At 37.5% G+C, this 23,274-nt stretch overlaps 2 protein-coding genes across 4 annotated transcripts in view; one reads left to right on the top strand and one right to left on the bottom strand.

Moving 5' to 3' along the window:
• The window catches only part of si:dkey-234i14.3 (fibulin-7-like), a 180,502-nt gene that overhangs the window by 95,964 nt on the left and 61,264 nt on the right, over positions 1 to 23,274 (bottom strand). The gene's annotated exons all lie outside the window — the stretch shown is intronic.
• On the top strand, positions 736 to 23,274 carry rfwd3 (ring finger and WD repeat domain 3). 3 transcript variants are annotated; one of them, XM_052119786.1, is made up of 13 exons: positions 736 to 892; positions 2,419 to 2,601; positions 7,712 to 7,890; positions 8,955 to 9,040; positions 9,833 to 10,045; positions 12,704 to 12,795; positions 12,888 to 13,002; positions 13,154 to 13,370; positions 13,618 to 13,768; positions 19,311 to 19,487; positions 19,640 to 19,854; positions 20,856 to 21,073; positions 22,895 to 23,274. In XM_052119786.1, the coding sequence occupies exons 2-13, from the start codon at positions 2,432 to 2,434 to the stop codon at positions 23,036 to 23,038; spliced, it is 1,977 nt and encodes a 658-aa protein (XP_051975746.1). In that variant the 5' UTR covers positions 736 to 892; positions 2,419 to 2,431; the 3' UTR covers positions 23,039 to 23,274. The 3 variants fall into 3 exon arrangements, with proteins under 3 accessions (XP_051975746.1, XP_051975748.1, XP_051975747.1); XM_052119788.1 differs by lacking the exons at positions 736 to 892; positions 2,419 to 2,601 and adding exons at positions 5,541 to 5,800; positions 5,948 to 5,995; XM_052119787.1 differs by lacking the exons at positions 736 to 892; positions 2,419 to 2,601 and adding an exon at positions 5,541 to 5,995.

The following is a 23,274-nucleotide window of genomic DNA, read 5'->3' as shown; positions in this document are numbered from 1 at the left end:
CTCGTTTATGAATTTAACAACGATGTCATTTATGAATAAAATAAAAAATGTAATTACCATATATGTAATTTGCCCATTTTTTGATTGTCTTATATAATAGGACAAAAAAAGAGAAGGGGAAAAAGAGCAATACACAAGAATAAAATAAATGTTCATCAGATAATTAACCTATAACTGTGGAGTTAGGGAATATTAATCATTTGTTTAGAAATCTACATAGGCCTATTGGCAAATCACATATAGTGATTGAATTAAACTGAGTTTATGAACTCCTTTGGAAGTTTGTTTTTCATATTTTAGACGTATTTCATTATGTCTTCATCTACGCTACATTTTCTGATAAAATATTGCACGATTAACAGAAAACACAAATAGTTTGGATATATTTGAATTATTTACTTAATACATGAAGTATCCTTGTGTGCAGAAGTATGTGAACCTTTGGGATTCAGACTTCCCAATGGTTTCACAATGCAAGGAAATGCTAAATGGAATTATATGTTCTTACTTTCAAACTCTAGGGAGAAATGAGAGAGGCCAAAACATGCAAAAAAAAAACTAAAGTGTTCATAACTTTCAACGTTTTTGCTAAACGTAAGCTCCACCCATTTGCTCTGCAGTAAGCAGCCTCTCTTGGATTTACGGCGTTATAAAGAACCCCCCAAAGCATTCAGAGTCTGTTATCCAATCATATTTCGAAACGCCCTCAGGGGCGGAGCCTCATACTGGCGGTTTTGTTGCAAACGCAAATAGTGTTTAGCATGAATCAATCTATCACGAATTCACCGAGTTCATTTGTATTTATTAGAGTGCTGACCACGATCAATTTCTAAAAGTTGAGCTGTTGACGACCAGTGAGAGAAAATCAGCAAGAAAATCTGTGGCTTTCTTGGTAAATATTTTACATTTTGTGAGCTGTATGTGTGCTGTAGTTTAGCAACAGTAGCATGTTTAGCCTCGTTGTTAATAATACAACTAATATCATATGTCGCACCTTAATTATGTTTTTACATGACATTAATGCTATTTTAAAACTGCATATAAAGCTATAAGGTACGGTGAGATTTATGGTGATTTGATAATATCTGTTAAACCACCTTATTAAGTTTAGTCGATATGGATTTATAAGAGCTCCATATGTTCTCATCCATATACATACAGTATAGTGTGATAACATATAGTTCATATTTTAATGTGTGATCTAGCAGGGCATTTTGCAAACTACTGTAATTCTTATAATAGCCGTAAAACGTGCATTGCGGTGTCCGTGTTTCCTGTTTATTTTAACACTTTTTCAGTAATTAACTCTTGTGCGTCAAATTAAAAGAGTTACTCAGAGGTCATTAGATGTCAAAAACTGCCATAATAATATTATATGTTAATATTATATATGTTAATCCACTTTCACTGACGTCAGTGACCACCATCAGTCCAAATCTTAACTACCAAATATTCATTCATTTTCAGGATTTTAACCCTTTAAATGCCTGTTTTTGTTACACTGTTTTTTGTTTTACACATACAAAACACACTCTGACATCCATGCCGACACCCGCACAATTTTAGCTGCATAATTTATTCAATTGTCCTGCAGTGCTCTTTTTCCCTATACAGAAAATAGGGAAAAAGGGTGTATTTGCTCCATAGGCTAAACATGAGAAAAATGGCACCATCTGGTGGAAAATATTACAAATTTAAATTTTGAAGACAGGGCTCCGGAATGAAAGCATAATATAATCGAATTCATGATTTTATCCTTTAATGGCACTGGGATCAAATATTATAGTTTTAATGGGTTTTAATTGGGGACATTTTTGTCCTTAAGGTCCTGAGTGTAACTATTTTGTGTTCGCAGTGTATTATAGATGTATTATAGGAACTGACGTTGAAATCTCAAAATTCCCTCCAAAATACACACCTTTTGCTAAATTTATGCCATTGCAACGTAGCCAAAATTATCAAAAAGCAAAAATGAAAAAGACAAAAACGTATCGAATGTCGCACAAGGGTTAAGCTTACCAGCAGCAAGGATAAATCATATATGACAAATGAAACGCAATGCAATAAACACACAAAGGCTTTCATTTTCACTTGATGTAGCCTAGGATACATCTTATAAATGACACTCTATTTAATTGTAGATTACTTGCAAATAATCTCACTTTTTTTAAGGGTCAATTCATCCAAAAATCGTTTACTCTACTACCCTCATGTTGACTTTCTTGTGTGGAACACAAAACGAGGTGTTGGGCTAAATGTAGTGATTGGTGAATGAGATTAACATACTGTCTTACATCACCTGACATTTTGTGTTCCACAATAGAAAGTCATATCAGTTTTGAATGACACGAGGTTGCGTGAATGATGACAGATTTGTTTTTTGTGAACTATTTGTCTTGCCTGCTGTGTCTCCCACAGAATATATTTGAAGATGGAGGAGATGGAGGTGGATTTGCACATTGAAATCTCTGAATCTGACAGCAGCACAGAGGTGGATGAAGATGAGGAAGAGGAGGATGATGTTGCCATGCAAACTGCAAGTGCCTTTGATCGCCTTAGGCGTCTGGCCTCTCAGGTGGGCAGGAGAAGACAGACAACTGGGTGAGAGAATGCAAATGATGGACTGACAAATCATAGCACTTTTACAGATGTAAATATCACCCTGGGTGCTTCTCATATCTTAAATTGTACAGCCGTGGCCAAAAGTATTGGCAGTGACATACATTTTGTGTTTCGCAAAGTTTTCTGCTTCAGTTGTTGTGGCGTTGATTCACATTGTTTCTAGATTATAGTGCAGAGTGATCCGATGCATTTTCAACAGTTTTTTTGGCCCTGGCACAAAATGACCAGCCAACATAATTTCACTAATCATATCAGCAGCACCTGGGAAAGTGTGAATGACTACTAGTCAGGTGAAATCACGATCATTCTGATTGGATTATAAGAGCAGACTGATTTCTATAAAAGGCGGGAAGAAGTGCTTCCAATCATTGTGTTCTTGTTGGCAATGATTACCTCTAAAGAAAGACGTGGAGCCAATATCGCATTGCATAAAAATGGCCTCACATGCAAGGAAATTGCTGCAAAGAATATTGCACCTGAGAGAACCATTTACCAGATCATCAAGAACTTCAAGGAGAGAGGTTCAACTGCAGTGAAGAAGGCTTCAGGACGTCCCAGAGTGTCCAGCAAGTGCCAGGACCATCTCCTCCTGAGGAGTCAGCTATGGAATCGTGTCACCACCAGTGCAGAGCTTGTACATTATTGGAGGCAGTTTGGACATGCCCTTTTTTCATTCGTGATGATCTTGAGATGAGGCACGACACTCATTTTCGCAATTCACATGTTCGTTTGTTCTGATGTCACATTGCGATGGCGCAACCGAACCCCACAACAACGCAACTTGTTATTGGCTGTTTGCTTGTCACTCGTAGTACACTCCTTTATCAAGCCATAAGATAGGCTGTTTATGATCCAGGGACTGTGCATCCTTGAGGGTTGTTCATGCAACCAAACTTCATGTCTATTTACACTTTAATGCATTTAAGTGAAACTATCGAGCGTTACATTGAACATTTTGTATACCGTTATCGATAAAGGTGTACCATCGATAAATACCGATACCGTTTTATCACCCAGCCCTAAGCTAAATCAATATTTGGTGTGACCACCTTCGCCTTTTAAACCGCACCAATTCTCCTAGATACACCTGGACACAGTTTTTTTGGTTGTTGGCAGATAGGATGTTACAAGCTTCTTGGAGAATTCACCACAGTTCTTCTATCTATTTATTCTGTCTCAATTGCTTCTGTCTCTTCATGTAATCACTCGATGTTCAGTGGGGTCTCTGTGGGGCCATGCCATCTGTTGCAGGGCTCCCTGTACTTCTATTCTAATCTTTTCTATTTGCAAAAGTAATGTTTGGGAGTCTAAAGTTTATATTTTCTATACACTGAAGCTGAAGATATAAATAACCATCTTAAGACATGCTTTTGTGAAACATCTTATGTGCCTAAGACTTTCTGAAGTGAAGCTTGAGTGTACATTCAATTTACAATACATCTAGCTTAGATTACTCTGTCTTTGTTTCCTTGAATCCTTTCTTAATTTCCTAAGAGGGTGGAGCTAGGATGCAAGGAGAGTAAATGAGGATGCACAATTTCAGAAATGAGAAGCACCCTGTTCTTCATTTGAAGCAAACCATTTGACATGATTTAACAAACCAAGATCTCTTTTGATGAAGGTCTCTTACAGCATTTGTTCTAAATTGGATTAAAGAGTTAGAATAAAAAAAAATAGATTCAAAATGTTGAAGCCAAGAAGTAAAAATAATTCACCTAATAAACCCAAGGAAGAATTATGTAGAATCATTTTTATATGCATGCACCAGTGTAACAATCCATTGTAGTAAACAGCAATATACTTATATATGTAATAAATGCAATATATAATTGTAATGTTTCAGACTTCCAGGAACATTTGAGTCGTGGCACAAATAAATCAGTTCATCAAACTGGTTTAAACTGATTCTCCAAAATAGATCAAACATAGTACCAACTCTAACAGTGTTTTAAAGATTAAATTGAACACTATTAAAACATCTCTGTAGCAACACTCCAAGTCTAATAATTGCTGGTCACAAGACAAGGAGACGAAACTAGTCTTTGGCCTGGGGCCTCCTTTATAAAGTGTAAGCAAGATCAAATTTGATCCTAAATTTTGATTTGATCCTACGTCAAAAGTGAGGAACAAATCAGGATTTATATAGGCAGAAACTGACTTGGAAATGTTTTTGTGCATACGGCAACTGACAAGCATGCGTGAGGTTTTTTGTGCTTCTTTGCTGTGCCAGTGCACGCTGACTTATTGTTTTATTTTTAGTGATGCAAATATGAATAGTCCGTGACACACTGGATTTATTAATAAATGATGTAGCATGTTTGCATGAACAAGAATATAAGGATGCAAAATGTAAATGCTTTATTTTAGATATCCGCTGTAACCTATCCAATCTGCAGGTTTCCATAAATACATTTGCAAGAACATGGTCACTGAATGGGTTTATTATTGATATTGAAAATGAATAACTGATGGGTTGTTGAATAGGCTGCATTATATGGGCAGAAACCATTAGCTGCACTCATACCCTTGCCATAACCTTGCCACCCACACAAGAACATTTCATAAATGAATGAATAAAAAAATAACTTGCGCATGTGTTTTATTGTATTCGGTCTCACCATATTATGATATTTGTGGGTGTTCTGTAGGAGATGTATTGTGATATTATAAAGTTCCTAAAATACATTTAGGAACATTAGGTCCCTGATCTCTTGGACACACACAGCCCTTTTCCACTGACATGGTTTTGGGGGGAGTTTCTGGACTGGTGCTAATTCTCAAACTGTACAGTATTGTGCATTTCCCTTGCAGAAAAGGCCCTAAAAGCTTGCTGGTCTTATGCCAGGGGGTGGAGGGTGGGATAATGTGTAGCCTATTATCCAGATGAAGTCATCCAAACAACAACAGTTTGGCTAGCCTCTGATTGAAGCGACGAGTACTTAACTATAACAACAATAAAAAGAGCAGATGAAACGGGCACTTTAGTTGCACAAAGCGGGAAAAAGTCTACAAGGAAATACGGCAAGAAATGATGCACGCTGACATCAATCGGACAGTTGACCAAATCAAAAACATATGAACAAAACTACTGGAGTACAGAGACCATAAGAAGGACCTAAACAAAAGCGACACTAGAGGCAGCAATAATATCTTTGATTGTAGCCAGCTAAATAACCTGGTCGTTGAGTTCAGTCATGTTTGAGACAAACATAAAATCTTTCGGTGTCTTCTGCAGCTGATCTTGGCATGTTTTTACATTTGCCAACTTTGCTAGTTTTCCTTACACTCTTCTCATCTGATTGTGTACTATGTTTTGTTTACTAAGGGTACTGCTCTGGAAGATCGCAGCTATCGGCTTAGTAAACCGGTGAAAGTATGTTTGTACTTTGATTTGGATTAAATTGAAAAATAAGCTGTAATCAAACGATTGATGATCAATTTGTGTGACGTTATTTTTTATATTATTATCTATATCATTTTTTTTCAACATCTGAAGTACCTTATTTTGTTGTGGATGCCCCAATGTGGATACTAAATTTGCACTTTTCAGAGAGCTCAATAAAATAAAATGTACAAAAGTTTCTAAATTACGTTTTGGTTGCATTTGAAGGAAAAACTTAAATTATTGATTGTGTAAAATAGACACATAATATCAGAATATTGATTGCAGGGCCCTGAATTGAATAAAATCGGATTCGTATCGTACCAGACTTTGAAGTATCGTCAAATATCGGATCGCAGGCCAAGAGAATCAATATAAGATCGTACCGTAATGAAATGTCCGATTTACACCCCTACTATCTGAAAGCCCCTGAACAAGCTGAAGTGACTGTAGCAAGGAAAAAAACTTCTTTCAATGTTATTTAGTGGTGGAAAAAAATTACTCAGAGGAACCTCACCTTTTGATTCTACAATAGATGTACATAATCCAGTATTATTTAGCAGCTTGAGCAAAAAAACAATCAGCACACAATTTCTTTGCTTTGTTCCCCGTTTCACTTTGCATGTAAAACTTACAGACATTATAACTGTCTTATAATATGTGCGCATGTGGTGTTCTCAAAGCTGTTTACATTTTAAAGTCAGAAGCAGAGAATTATAAGTTTCATGTAATCGCGAGTTTCTTAAATTGTCTTTTTCTTTTTTTCAGAAGTTGTTTTTTGATAGTTCTGATTCTTTAACTTATGAGCGTCTTGCTGTGAATGTGACTCAGTGTCGGCTGCGAGAGGCAGCTATTAAACTTACTGCTGCCGTTTCTGCCTCCACTGATTAGCGCGGTGATATCGGCGTAAATAAAACGATATGATGTTCTGTAGCACCATTGTTTGGAAAATTCGGCAACTGTACCACTACAGTACAATCTACTTGGCATTTGCCTTCGATCTTCTCACCTGTGTGCTCCGAGTGTGTTGCTCTGTTTTCCTGTGAGTGCTCTGTGCCGCCTCTCCGGGGAGGAGACCGTTCCACAGCTCTCATTGTTGCGCTGCCTGGTTTTAATTGCACTATAGTGTGTTTATGTATCGTACGATATTATGGTATTGTATAGTGAGCGTTGTCATTTCTTTACACCCCTACTGTCATCCTGATCATAGATATTGTCTGTGGCATCTTGTTGAGCAATGTAATAACGTTGGATTGCATTTCTCTAAGTTTACATATGTCCTTAAAAACAGGAGTAAAAGCTGTACACAAACACTGACGTGCAATGTTTGTTTTGGGTAGGTGAGGTAGTCGCATAAAACTACCACGTAGCCATGTAGCCCGTTACGTCATCATGTAGCCCGTTACGACATCATTCAGCTTTCAAGTAGATGGAAAAGCTCAGCCAGTTTGCGATAGGCTCCAGATTGCCCTGTCCGTGAAACAACCGGTCACACGCGCTGCACGAGAACCATCGCCATTTCATTGGAAAAGGGCTACATAATGGCCGAATAATGACCAGCTTTTTTGATTATAACAGGAGTGCTTTGGGTTTGTTGCAATACTCGCTCAGAATGTAAATATGGTATTGGGCATATATCATTTGTACAGTATTAAGTTACATTTTTTTAAAACATTTTGCTGATTTTAACTGCTTTCCTGTCCCAAGTTTGCGTTTCCACAGCTTTCCAGTGGAAGGAAGGTTGCAGATTTTACAGAGGAGTTTACAGGCTCTGGAAGAGCATGACCGTGTAGACAACCCAAATCCACAACCAGTGCGGACTACGCCCAGTTCCAGCCACACCGCTGCTGTGATCCCGACAATGTCAGAAGAGTCCACAACAACAGGTTATTTTATTTCTCCTGTCATGCTTTATCTAACCATCATATACCTCAGCTGGCTCTTTCAAAAAGTTCAAAGGTGCTATATTGTACACTTTTTTTTTTATTTTATTTACTGAAGTCCATTTATGGTGTTAGTCATAATTAGTTTATCGTGACCATTTTCCACATTAGATCGTTTAATAAATGAAGCAATTAATCATATAAAAAGCTTTTATTTCTTGTCTAAAAAAAAAAACATTATTCCACATTTTGTTGTTCTTCAAATGTGCAAATTGAATGCTATACAACTATGATCAAATAAAAAGCTGTCCTGTTTGAAAGCCACGGGACAGTTTAAATCACTGGATTTTTAGGCAATCGCCAAAGCGAAATTTCGCACTGCCAAAACAAAATGAATGATATACATTTCGCTTTAGGTACTTATGCTAAATGTGATTCTCATCTGAGACGTGCATTTGTGCAATGCCATTAAAGCTTTATTTTCGTGCTAGTGTTCTCAGTGTGACGCGAATTGCATGAGCCATCACTGAACCACTCTGCTCGATTATTTTGACACGCTCCAAACTAAATGTTTTTCAAATACACAACACCACCTTTAGTAACTGTGGGTGCATCTCAATCAGCTCCCCATGTCGTGAATCAGTATATCATGAACACTAATTCAGGCACCGGAAAGGGTGTTCCTCCACTTAACATTGGGACATTTCTGACTCTATTATCTGAAACACGATAACAAGCTTGCGCAGTCAAGCGCAGCTGTTATTAATCAGCGCCATCGCTGTATAAATGACCCTATTGTTCATTTTCATTGAGATATTCAAACGTTAAGTGTTATAATGAAAGACTAATGATATTAAATAAATGACAATATAAAGGCGTTTATTATAAACCTACTTTTAACATCTCTAAAATGTAATTAGTGGGAGAATATTGGGAGAGATGTGGAATAACATTTTCGATCATTTGTTTTTCCTACTTTAGCTTTAAGACGTATATAAATGATCTCCATTACGATTGGCTGACCTCTTTGCTAAATAAGACAACATGTTTTTGTTTGTGTAATGCAGAACCGAGTGTTCCTGCAGAGTCTGAGGGGACGGGGGCTGTAGCTCAGCCAGGAACACAGATGGAACATCCAACCCCAGAGACTGAGGTGATTTGACATGTCTCATTACATCCTGAACTGTTTTGCTTTATAATGAAGTTTAAAAATCATCCTGGATGCTGATTGGTAAATACAGCATTCCAGCCATGCTAAAATTCACTGTATATTAACGGTTATGATGCAAAACACCTGAATATTACAGTGCAGCACACATAGATTTCTGTTGTTATTCAAATATCGGACTGTGTTCTAGCAAAAGTATACATTTTAAAAGAATTTCATTTTTTTTTTCTTGCATTAAAAATACATGGGTAATTAGGCTGTCAAGCTTTAAAAATGGATACAAAACGCAATAAAGCTATCATAAAAGTGGTCCATGTGACGTGCATGCTATATTCGAAGTCTTCTAAAGTCATAAAGTGTTTTATGAGGAACGCGCCAAGGAGAGCCAGGCCAGAGATACATTTTTGATCTGTTCCTCATACAAAATGTTCATTTGACTTCAGAGGACTTATATAAAACAAAAATCATATGAACTGCTTTTATGATATTGTTATGCTGCTTTTGCATCTCAAAGCTTAAATGCTCCAGTCCCCATTCTTTGTTGCGGAATAAAAGTACTGGTCATTTTTTTTTACGACGTAATTACAAAGTTGTACGGATTTGGAATGACATGAGATTTAATAATGACAGAATTTATTTCTTGGTGAATTAACCCTTCCAGGAAATGTAGTTTTCTTAATATTTTTTTAAATATGGTAACTGCCGGTTAACAGGTCAATGGATTGCAGGCACTCTACTGATCTCAAGGACTTTTTAATGGCATCTCTGTCTTCATAGGTTGTCTCAGAGGCTGTTGAGGACACTGCAGCTGCTGCACCTATTGCTACGCAGGAGGAAGCAGATGATGGGGAGGGGGAGACCTGCTCCATATGTTTTGAGCCTTGGACCACAGCAGGTGACCACCGCCTGGCTGCTCTTCGCTGCGGACACCTATTTGGCCACATCTGCATCAAGCGCTGGTTGATAAGTGGGGGGAAAAAATGTCCACAGGTGGGTTTCTCTGTTTTGGTGAATGAACATCATGCTTTAATGAGGAATAGGCACAGGTACTCAAAAGTGACCGCATTGAGTAATATACAGGGGGGTTCTTGATACATAACTTGTGATTGTTTTTAATCTATACAGTAAAATAAATTGACAATATTGATGAGAAAAAGAACCACTCACTGCTCGTTGCAGGAAAGTTTAAGTAGGCTTATTAAACCCCCTGCAATCAAACAGTAACCCTTTAAGCTCTGAGGGTGTTTTTAAAGATTTCCTGTTTCAGTGGCATACCATAAATGAAAGGCTTATAACTCAAAATAAAAAAAACAAGGAGGTTCACGTGTTAATCACTTTAAAGCACTTTTGCAACAAAGCGATCAAAAGTTGTACCATTTCAAAAATTATTTATCCTAGTGTCCTAAATAAAAACATAAAAAAAGCATAATTGCACTTAAGAACCGTTACTACACATACAAACACAACAATGACTAAAGTTTTGCATGGCATGTAGACATATTTTAGTAACATATCTCAATTGTGCACCTTTAACTTTTAAACCCTCACGCTTTGATTTTGACATTCTGAACTCTCCAGGAAGTCCTGTATGTGTCTGTTTGTAGGCAAGTTCAGAGTAGTTTAATTCGCTTATTCAAATTCTGGTAAAATGCACCTCCGGTGCCGTTCTAAATGCATATTATAAGTGAACCGAACTTTTGAGTATCTACATCTGACACTCAAATATTGCGCAATGCTCGAAGGCTAAAAATAGCCGTGTGTGTAAACGGAGCAGTGCCATTCACTGACGTGCTGGAGCTGCTCGTGCATTTGATATATTATTAAACAGCCTTGTGTGATTTACAGATCTATTACACATCTTCTAGCGGCTTTGAATAAAATGCACGAGTCATATGAACTACTTTAATGGTGTTTTTATGAATCTTTTTTAAATTTTTTTATTTTTTTAGCTTGACTGTAACGAACATGACTAACTCACAGTATCTGATTTGGATTGGTGCTCGTCGGACCAATACCCGATCCGTTTTAAATCTTTCGTATCGGAGCCGATAATGATATCAGATTGGTGCATTCCTATTATGTTATTAAGAACAGTTGACAGAAACCCGTCTATACACATGTGTACCATATGTTTGTACGGAGGCGTGCTGTCTCATGGAACATGTTCATTTTTAAAGGTTCGCACTCTTTCTTTGTTTCTGTGTTCTGAATTTATTTTTGTTGCAAGAACAGTATCATCTATGAGCGTTTCAAATGACCTCCGACATCTCTGCTCAGGAGGTGCTTTGAGTTCATTCGCTTTAATTCCACAGAACAGTTCATTGTGAACGCAGCTCTGCAGCCTGTGATTTAAAATGTAAAATACAAAAACACATTCACATCGAACCATGATTTATATTTCAGTGATTATTATCATCATTATAATTATTATTTTTACTTTTTATAATTGTTTTTATGTCTGTCTTTTTTGTAAGTAATTTTCTGCCTGCATGTTTATTTGCCTTTTCGTTTTGAGTGCAAATTGAATTTAGAAATGTTTAGAAATGTTTTAAATTTATTAAAAAAAAAAAAAAAAAATTTCAATGCATAATCACTAAAGCAAGAATATTCAGGTTTTTTTCCCTCCTTCATGGTATATACTCCCACAATATCCTATTACATCGGCAACCCCTGGACTGAGGGTGAATGTTGTCTTGAGCTACAGGGTGATATTTCTTAAATATAATACAATTGCCATTTAATTATTATTAGTAGTAGGATTAATGCAGTGAATATTACATAACATTACAATAGTGATATATTTCTGTCATACTTTTAATTTAAATGTACCTTTATTTTAAAATGTTTCTGTGTGTTGACAGTAGCTTTCCAGTCCTCAAAAGCTTGGGCATATAATTACATAACAGGCTTTTGCCGTTTAATAATCACTTTAAGTATGTACTCTGTATGTGCCTTGTGATACAAAGTATTTTTGCTCCGTTCAATGTCATCTGCTACAAACAGAGCTCAAGACGGTGCTTCCCTGTACGAGCGAAGGAGGAGCTTTTTTGTGTGTCGGCACAACATTGTTTCCACACATTCACTAGTGCTCTGCTCACATTTGAAGCGCGCTGCTCATGCAAAGTAAACCATATATATTTATCTAATTAAATTGCAGCCTTTTGGGGTTAAATAATCTCACTAGGACATAACGTGATTCGAATTTGCACGCTGCTTGTTTATGTAATGACATTCGTACATCAGATGGTATCTGTTTTTGGTATCGGAGCATTTTTACGTGTACGAGTACATGAGTGTGTCAGACCTGATTCCGATACCAATATCAGTATCGAGACATCCCTGAATATGATTTCACAGAATGAGTTTCATTCTGTGCCATTTGAGTAATCATTGAGTCTGTATCATGTACTTGGTGCTGTCCCCTGGTGGCCATATGTAATTAAAGTGATTGATCACATGACTCTCTGCCCAAAAAAAATAACAGAAATGACCCCCCCCCCCCCACCACCACCACCAAATCAAAATGCCTATCACTAGCTTGAATTGTAGGCCTGAAATTTACTGTTATTGTTGTGAGATCTAAATTCAATATGGCATCATTTGATAAACATATTTGTGATGTTTAAAAGATACCCTCTGTCTCCTCAGTGCAATAAACCAGCAAAACGCGATCATATCGTCTTACTTTATGCACGGAAACTGCAAGCACTAGACAACTCTGAGGTGGAGCAACTGAAGAGGTGTTTTTGAGTTTATTATTTGTTGTATTTTGGTTCATTTGCAGAATGTGGATGTGTGGACTATATGTGACCTTTCCCATGCATTTGTGTAGATCTTTAGAAAAAGAGCAGGGTTTGCGCAGAAAGTACGAACTGGAAGCTGCTCAGTGTCGTCTACAGGTGCAGATCATGACTGATGAAAGCATAAAACTACGTAGAGAGGCTGAGGTTTGTATCTTTTTCAGGGAAGGTCCTGTACACTTACAAGTCTTTTAAGTCTATCTAGCTGAACTGAACTACACAGTAATACACATGACAAAGTCAAATTGAGCTATAACTGCTGAAGTAGCCTTGATCTCTCGCTCTCTCTGTTCTGTAGGAGTTTAGGAAGTGGAAAGTTCAGGTGGCCTCTAGCTCCTCTCAGGGAGCTGGTCTCTCTCTGACCCAGAGGCAGGACTCCTCCAATGGGGGGCATTATGTGTTCTCAAAGGCTGTTCTGATTTCTCAAGCAGGAGGCAGTAGGGTTTTGTCTTACTGTGAGCCTCTTGGCTGCCTGCTTGCGTCCCAGCCCTCCCCACATGCAACATTAGTACCAGGTAGGTATTTGGACCCAAAGACTATTTACAGTGGCTCCTAAAAGTATTTGAGCACTTAAATGCTTTAAGTCTGAATTTCATTGCATTAGACAACAAAATATCAAAACAAGTGGCATCGGCACACAAAATTATGCTAGATCTTTTCTCAGAACTAACTTTACTTTTCTGATCCAGTTGCCGTTCTGTAGACTGCTTTCCATTTTGTCTTTAAGCACAGTTTATATAATCTTATTTGTTTCTTTTTCAGGCTTTGGGGTGAAGAAGATCAGTACCGTGAATCTTAGAGCTAGTCAGTATGTCCCCATCCACACCAAACACATCAGAGGTCTTGCCTTCAGCCGACAGCAAGACAGCTTAATGCTGTCTGCGGCCCTCGATAACACAATCAAGCTCACTAGGTGAGAAATGTACTAAGTGGCACTCTTCTTTCTGTGTAATTAATGGTCCCCTTGAAGTGCTTTGACGAGCATGATTCGATTTAGTGTTTTGACACATTTCCTACTGAAACAGGAAGTGGGGGTTGGAACGACTCATCACATTTTTAGACTTGAGAACAGAATGATGATCTAACAAAACCCATTACTGGATAACAAGCCCACAAATGAAAACCGTGCATCGTGATCTTGGTTTAAAACTGGGCTTGAGCTAATGCTAATGAATAAGAAACGAGTGGGTAAAGGATAGTATATCCATGTTTTCAATCACGATACGCTAAGCATAAATAAATAAAGAACTCCTACTCGGACTGAACATCCCAAAAAGCCTTGAGTCAAGCTCACTCGTTGGTGCGCCCCATTCTGAAGTAATCATCCCTATGCCCTATTCCCTTTGTAAGCCCGTTTATCGGTCCAATGACGGTCTCCGATAATACGGGTGAAGGTCTTTCTTGTTACGCAACACAACAAGATTAAATGAAATACATTTTCTCTTATGTATTACCTCGTTTATTCATCTGACTCCATAAATGAAAAAGGTTTTTAATGATATGTGTGTATCATTAAAAGTGAGCGAATGTTTGATTATTCCTTTAACTCTTTAATTATATTTTACTCGTTTAGATTAAGAAACTGTCGCTTTGAGGTCCTCGCGTGTTTTCTCTACACCGCGGGTCTCACGATCACAAGCGGCCAGTATTGGATCATCAAACAGAGGTAATTGCTATATACCTGAGATCGGTCACGTTCAAGTTCACACAATCAAAGATACTTCAGTATAGCCCCATGGAATTGCATACACTTGAATGTAACTTAACGTTTTCTTCAGTAGAGGTCACGGCCACTATTACAGATGTAAGTTGACCAACATAACTTCTCTTATAATAGCTTTGGATTGGCCATGCGTGGTTTCCCACGTACACTTATCTGGAGAAACATCAAATTAAAACAGAGGTTAGACACCCGAATTTAGATTGGTCAAGCAGCGTTTGCTGTTCTAAACGGAAATTCCCTTTTTGTCTTTGCAAACCAAGTACACTTGAATCGATGCCAAATATTAGTCGTCACTAATCTGACGCAGACTTGCGGTAACATTACGCATCGTTTAATCTGTCACCTTTCCTTAAATACCCAAACCATGGACAAGGGAATTTTGGGAGTGGTTAGGTTTGGTAGTCCTCGGGATATACCTCATTAACATACAGGCAGGGATGGGACAGACATACAGAATTATACAGCATTTGGCAAAGACCTTTGAAACTTGTGATTGATTAGGTCCTTTGATGCTTACAAAGAATATACCTAATCTGCATACAGCATGTGGTCCCTGTGGGATATTTGGGAGGGACATGTCTCTAATAGAGTGCATGATTCTGTTAAGTTCTAAAAAGGGAATGAGACCACCTTATCCGTTTTTCTGAAAAGGGAATGAGACCACCTTACCAGTCGCACTGCGACCTCTTGAATGATATCAAACATGTATGAACAGAAAACCTCTTATATTACAGAAAAGAATGTCATTCTAAATTGCCCTTAGGTGAGATAGAGGTCAAAATGGGATTTGCGTTGTATGGTCCTTAGCAAGTAAGGAGTGTTATCTTGGGTGGAGATGTTCATCTGTGTGAGAGTTTTATGACGTTGGTTCTCGCAGAGTTCTTTGACTTTTACGACCTCTTGATGTCAGCCTTACACCTTCAAAGACAATTACCCTCTACTGTGAGAGCTCCAGATGGGTGAATGGCGATAACGGTCAGTCAGCACTCACTTAAGGGATTGTTATTGGAAAATCTGTTTGGAATGACCATACAGCATGGATTGTGTTTCCTTCAAGTGCCCTGCGAAGACACTCGTAGCGTTTGTCTGAACAGTTGTAAAGTGTTTGATTGGACAAGGTTTCTGCATCTCTGTGTGAAGTCATGGATGTTCATTAGCCTTTTAAGCTGGAAGAGACTGCAGAATTTAAATGCTTATATCAACTTTTTTCAACATTTAAATATACATTTGCATATACACATGTAGATGAACTTAGAATTACTAGATATGGATCAAAATCAGCAAAAGTTTGTGCCACAAGAAATGCAAAAATCGCAAGGCTTTTTAAAACTATATTTTAGTCTACATTTTCACTAGCCCCTAAACAGTTAGCACAGAGTGAAACATGGTCTGATAATTCACATGCCTTAATGATAATTATAAAATGGATAGATTCCGGTTCATAATGGAAGGATGGCATTTAATTTTCTTAAAAATATTAATGACGCAAATGTTAACAAATGTTTTTTTTTATTATTATTATTATGTGGTAGTGAATGAAAATGTAAAAACAATTTTACCAGCCATTTTTATATTTTATATTGCATATATTAATGGCCGCCAAATGTTTGGAATAATCTACAGATTTTGCTGTTTTGGAAGTAAATTGGTACTTTAATTCACTTAAGTGGCGTTCAACTGATCACAAAATATAGTCATTACTATGTAAAAAACAGCACCATCACTATTTGAAAGTCCTTTTTGATTAAATCTAGACAGACCCCATTTCCAGCAGCCATCACTCCAACACCTTATCCTTGAGTAATCATACTAAATTGATCATTTGGTTCAAGAAAATCACTTGTCATTATATCAAACATAGTTGAAAGCTATTTAGTTTATTAAATAAAGCGTAACCTTGTCTTTGTGTTTGCTTTTGAGTTGCCACAGTATGCAATAGACTGGCATGTCTTGAAGTCAATATTAGGTAAAAAAAAGGGCTTTCTCTAGAAACTCATCAGTCAATCATTGTTTTGAGGAATGAAGGCTATGGCCCAATTTTTACATTTTCACTTAGGGGTGTACTCCCTTTTGTTGCCAGCGGTTTAGACATGATTGGCTGTGTGAGTTATTTTGAGTGAACAGCAAATTTACACTGTTATACAAGCTGTACACTCACTACATTGTAGCAAAGTGTCATTTCTTCAGTGTTGTCACATGAAAAGATATAATCAAATATTTACAAAAATGTGAGGGTGTACTCACTTTTGTGAGATACTGTATGTGTATATACATACACACAAAGTGTTGGAGTAATGAAATGCATGTAACGGGAATACGTATTTAAAATACATAATTAAATGTATTCCACTAGTTACAAATTATATCATTGGTATTTAGAATAGTTACATTAAAAAGTATTTTGATTATTGAAGAGATTACTTTACATCTTATTGTCATTTGTTTCATTTAATATTTAGTTCTTTCAGATGGAAAACATTTATACATGTAAATTATGTGATCCAACGTGTATTTGAACAGCGGTGAAACACTTCATTCATACGAGCAAGATAATTCGCGTTGGATCTTAATTTCTTTTATTTCCGAGGAAGGCCTTTTGATATTCGGGCAAAAATCTTATTTTTGATAATTGTTTTTAAATGTTTTCCTGTAAAAATCCTTAAAACAAGATCAGTTAGATTTATCTTGTTTTAGAAACAGCACTGCATAAGATATTTAGGTTTTTCAGAGAATGTATTTTTAACATGTGTATTTTGTCTTACTGTACTGGTTTATCTACCAGTGCTGAAGTAATCCAAAGTATTTAGAATATGTTACTGACCTTGAGTAATCTAACAGAATACATTTTAAATTACATTTTACATCATGTATACTGTAATCTGTAGTGGAATACATTTTAAAAGTCCTAAGTAGTAACCCTCCCAACCGTGTGTGCGCGCGCGCGCAGCTACAGCTGTGGCCAAAAGTATTGGCAGTGACATACATTTTGTCTTTCGCAAAGTTTTCTGCTTCAGTTGCTGTGGTGTTGATTTCACGTTGTTTCTAGATTATTGTGCAGAGTAATCAGATACATTTTAAATAATTGCAAAAAGCTTCATTGGCCAAACAAATCACAACCCAAATGTAATTTTCTTTTTTTTTTTTTTTCAATTTTAATTGACTATATAACAATTCCATTGGATCAGAAGTTTTCTTACACCAAGAAGGAAATTATGTCAAGCCTTTAGATAGTTAGCCAATTAGCTTCTGATAGGAGGTGTACTGAAGTGGATGTATTTTAAGGCCTACCTTCAAACTCCGTGCTTTTTTGCTTGACATCATGGAAAAATCTAAAGAAATCGGCCAAGACCTCGGAAAAAAAAATTGTGGACCTCATAGTCTGGTTCATCCTTGGGAGCATTTTCCAAACAGCTGAAGGTACCACGTTCATCTGTAGAAACAATAGTACGCAATTATAAACGCCATGGGACAACGCAGCCGTCATACTGCTCAGGAACGAGATGCATTCTGTCTCTTAGAGCGGAATGTAGTTTGGTGCGAGAACAACAGCATAGGAGCTTGTGAAGATTCTGGAGGAAACTGGGAGACAAGTATCCATATCCACAGTAAAACAAGTTATATATCGACAGAACCTCAAAGGCTGCTCAGCAAGGAAGAAGCCACTGCTCCAAAACTGCCATAAAAAAGCCAGACTACAGTTTGCAAGTGCACATAGGGACAAAGATCTTGTAGAAATATCCTGTGGTCTAATGAAACTAATGTATTTTTTTTATTTTATTTTTGCCATAATGTCCATCGTTATGTTTTGGAGGAAAACGGATGAGGCTTGCAAGTCGAAGAACACCATCCCAACCGTGAAGCATGGGGGTTGCAGCATCATGTTGTGGGGGTGGATTGCACTGAAAGTGTGTGTGCAAGGAGGCCTACAAACCTGACTCTGTTACACCAGTTCTGTCTGGAGGTGTTGCACAGTTGTAGAGTTCAGTGATTTACATATGAAAAGATCTGTTGAATTACTCATTCGTTTGTGTGAAATAATAGTTGGGGGCTGAATATTTTTTCAATGCACTGTACATACAGTGTATATACATTTGTATCATACAGAGGTTAAGATTTAGACTAGCAGAGAAGAGAAACCTCTTTAAGCACCATTTCTGAGGCTGTATTGAATTATCACTACAAATGACAATGCACCTCTAGTCCCAGTGTTGCTGCATGTCCTTTGCTATGTACTTTAACTTATACAGCCACAAATATCTGGAATAATTTGAATGTAAAAATACAGTGAACATTCAAAGTTGCGTTCACAATGCATGTAAAACAAGAATCTCGGTGAACAATGAGCTAAACTCTTGAGCACGCACGTGCATGTTCTGTTAGAACTCTAGTTAAAAATATAATCGGCTGTTTTTCTTCACGCGCACATCAGTGTGTCTACGGGCCACTCGCCACAGTGGCGGACAGATGACCCAAATTACCTGCCACTGCACAAAAAGTACTCGTATTTGGTGTCAGTGCAGTGATCCTTTTATACCCTGGTTGTAACCATTTAATTAAAGCAAGGCCTTTTGCTTGAGTACAACCCATTGCTAAAATATCATTCCTATATTTTAAATAGAAAATGTTACTTTTGTTCGTCAACAGTTCGTCAACACACTTCAGTAAACTAGTGCGCATTTGTGACTTTCAGGAGTTCTGCTTCATGTGTTTTTTTTTTTTTTATTCTTTACAGCTTGATGACAAACACGGTGGTCCAGGCCTACAACACGGGCAGACCTGTGTGGAGCTGCTGCTGGTGCCATGACAACAATAACTACATTTATGCCGGTCTTAGCAACGGCTCCGTGTTAGTGTACGACACACGGGACACAAGCACTTTTGTTCAGGAGTTGCCGTCACTTCGCTCCAGGTCTGATATTTATTTTTTTAAGGTGAAACGGTAGAATGTTAAAGAATAAATCACCAAATGTACATTTCTATAATTATTGCTACATGTAGTCAGTTTGTGAATGCTTGTATGTTCCAATCTGTTTAGTATGTTGATATTATTCTTCATTGTAGCTGTCCAGTGGTATCTTTGTCCTACATCCCCCGCGCTGCCTCCAGTTCGTTCCCATGTGGTGGTCTTATCGCTGGCACGCTGGAGGGGGGCTGCTTCTGGGAGCACGTGGAGGGAACCACGTACACGCCTCACATTCTGCCTTTAGAATCCGGCAACTGCACAGACATACAGGTTGAGCCAGACAGCAGACACTGCCTTGTCACATACAGACCAGGTACATATCTGATTAGTATTTTATTAGATAAGAAACAGACTTGAACATTTTTTGCCATAAAACAGTGTAATTCCAGTGAATGAGACGTACAAAGCTGATGAATTGAAACCCTTCACAATTCACTGATATATATGGTATGAAATATGAGGACATGCATTATCAATTCAGGGTTGTCTGTAGATTTTTGAACTTTTACACAAGTGGATGACTGATAAAGAGATAGTTCGCCTAAAAATGGATTTCATCATTTACTCACCCCGATGATGTGCTCTGCTGTCTAATCTAATCCCTAACAAAGAGCACAAGTGACATTTTTGATAAGGTGTTATCAGTGGATGAGCGACCGGCTTCACATATTCCCTTTGAAGCATGCAGCACATTCAGACTGTATATTTAATTCAATCTCAGCCTTTTGTGTTTTATTCATCACACTAGGATATATCCCAATTTTAGTATGATTAATTGAGCATTAATACATTCATATTATCCCAAATATTTTAAATTCATGACATTCTGCATTTAATATTTAATACCGACTGGATTCCTTCTGTTTTCTGCATTGCATAGCAAAAGCATCATTGTCTTAAAGCCTGCATTGTGTTCCAGTTGGGCAGTATATCCATATTTATAGTTAAGGACTTCCAATTTGGTCTGCTTCTCACAAAAGATGTTAGGTGGAACATTAATCTGTCACCATTCACTTTCATTGTATAGAAAAAAAGATGCCAAAAAAGTGAATGGTGAACGAGAAACATTCTGCCTAATATCTCCTTTTATGATTTGTATTCCACAGAAGTCAGTCAGTCACATGGGTTTGTAACAACATGGGGAGGAGTAAATGATGACAGAATTTCTATTATTTGGTGGGCTATCCCTTTAATTGTCTAGGAGGGCATAGTTATGCAATAATCTCAAAGTGGCCTATTAATCGGCCATTACCTGTAGATGTAATGGGTTTTGTTCCTCATGTTCTCATTTCTCTCTGGTTCTGAACGATCCAGGTCGTGCAAACCCGTCACTGCGCTCTGTGTTAATGGAGCTTAGCCGAAGCCCTCAGTCAGACTGCAGCCAGCCTCCTGTCTGCTCATGTTCCCCAGTCCAGACCTTCATTGCTGGCTCCTCCGGCAAGCTACTCACCAAGAACGCTGTCTTTAAAAGTCCAGCTGGGAAAGGCTCTTCACTAGTGTGTACTGGAGATGAGGGGACCAACTCAACCATGGTGAGAAGCTTTTCTTTTCTCAACCACTGGTTTAGATCATATTCTACACAGGAGCATTCCTGCAAAATATATAAACTTTTGAGTATCTGTGTTTCAAAATTCAGTGCATAATGGCATAGTCACATAGTTTGCACGGCAAAATTCAGCTGTCAAAGGCGGCGTGGAAGGATGTTGAGCGTGTGTGTGCAACCAGCAAACAAAATAATTGCAGAGCAGCCTCTATTGCACTATTGACAGCCGATGTTATTGGCCGATAACGAGGAAAATCTAAATTGTATTATTGTGCCGATAGTGGAATTACTGCAGATAATTCTTTATAGTTTAAGTCGCTGACACAATAGTGCTGCATCCGAATCTTCCCTACTATATAATATGCCAAATACAGTATGCCAATGGAGTAGTATGTCAGAATGTCCACAGTATTCATGAAGCTGTAAGCGAGAAACACCCGGATGACATACTATTTCCGGCGAGATTTTGAAGTACTATCGACTGGACACTTAACAATCCCATAATCCCTTGGGAGCTGAGGCGACGTCACGTTCAAAACACTGGCTTTACAGAAACTGCGGTGAACCACATGTCAGATGGCACTTCTCAACTGAAAGTGCTTAATATACCAAGATGATTGTTCCTTGTGCTTAAATGGCACTTGTTTAATAAAACCAGAACAGATAGTTTTCGCGGTTGTTGTTACATCATATATTTGGGTCACAAGACAATGCCCACATCCCCGGATAAAGTATGTCCAAAATCTATTCATACTACTCTCATGGAAACCTAAAAAATGTACTGTATACTGGCTGAGAAGTGCATCCTTTTTCTTTTTTTTTAGGTGTAAGCTTCATTTACATAATCGTCAGTTGGATGAGTCGATATGGCTACAAAATATATCTAATTGTATATCAGTCTGTATATACTCTCTACCACCCACTCGTCAGGGGACCATAACTGTATTAAGTTAATTATTGTTAAAAGCATTTGTCTGTCTGTCTATTTGTCTGTCTGTCTGTTCTGAAATGGCTCAAATATATTTTATTTTAATCAGTGAAACCATCATTTTATCCAACAGCCAGTGTAGCCCAATAGTCAATATTTGAAAGGCATTGAATAAAAGTCTATTTAAAAATAATAAAGGCATGTTTCACACTGTTTTTCACTAAATTAATACGTTTTATTTTCATATTTATATAAACGGGTGACGCTGTGTTCTGTGAATGAATCGGCTCATGTTTTTAGCGCTTTTAGAGCAGTTCACAAGTGTTGTGAAAGTACTTGCAGGTTCGAGCTTTCACGCGTTTCCGAGCATTAGAAACCGCTACAGGTCATTATACAAATCTTCAAATGCATACATTATAACAGAGGGAGGAGATGACAGCATCTTACCGGATGTGGAACATTTGTAAACTGTCAAAAACACAGCCCTTATAGTGTCAAAATAAAAGCTCCAGGGGAAGGGGGAAGTAAATAGGACAGAAATGTATTACTTTTATGTAAAACAAACTGAATCCACAATAAATTGTTTAAAACGTAATAATGTACATAAATGATAATAAATATTATGCAAATGAAAATGTGATAACCTATCTTTAATATAATACAATATTATCCATTTTCAAAATATATAACTGTTCATGTAGCAAGGTTCCTCAGTGTTTTGTATTGACTTGCTAATTAATTATTTAATGCGTTTTTAATGTGTTTCTTTTTGGCCTTAAATAGTCTTAAATGAAATTCCTTCAATCCTGCAGATACCCTGACTGCTTAAATGCGGTCTTGATAGTGCACACATTCACCATGTTTTCTGTGTTTTGTCTGCAGGTATGGGATGCTGGCACTGGTGCTCTGCTTCAGAAACTACCAGCAGACCTTCCTGTGCTGGACATCTGCCACTTTGAAGTGAACCAGAGCAGCTATCTGGCCTCTCTCACTGAGAAGATGCTTAAGGTCTATAAATGGGAGTGACATTTATGAATGCTGCTCGCTGTGTTGTCCACGCACTATAACAGCTGCTGTATTTGTATCGACTCGAGCTCAATTTTATATTCAATACTTTACATTATGTGAATTATGTTTGTTTTTCTCATTTGGTATTCTACCACTATTAAAGTGCAAATAAGTGTTTTTACATTGTCTCACTTCATTCTTGGTGATGTTTGTTTTATGAGAGTAATCAGTGTTCCTTGTACATTTATATACGT

Source organism: Xyrauchen texanus, chromosome 46 (genome assembly GCF_025860055.1).
Source record: "Xyrauchen texanus isolate HMW12.3.18 chromosome 46, RBS_HiC_50CHRs, whole genome shotgun sequence".
NCBI lineage: Eukaryota > Metazoa > Chordata > Actinopteri > Cypriniformes > Catostomidae > Xyrauchen > Xyrauchen texanus.
The sequence above is the reverse complement of the archived record's forward strand: the minus strand, read 5'-3'. Positions and strand labels throughout refer to the sequence as shown.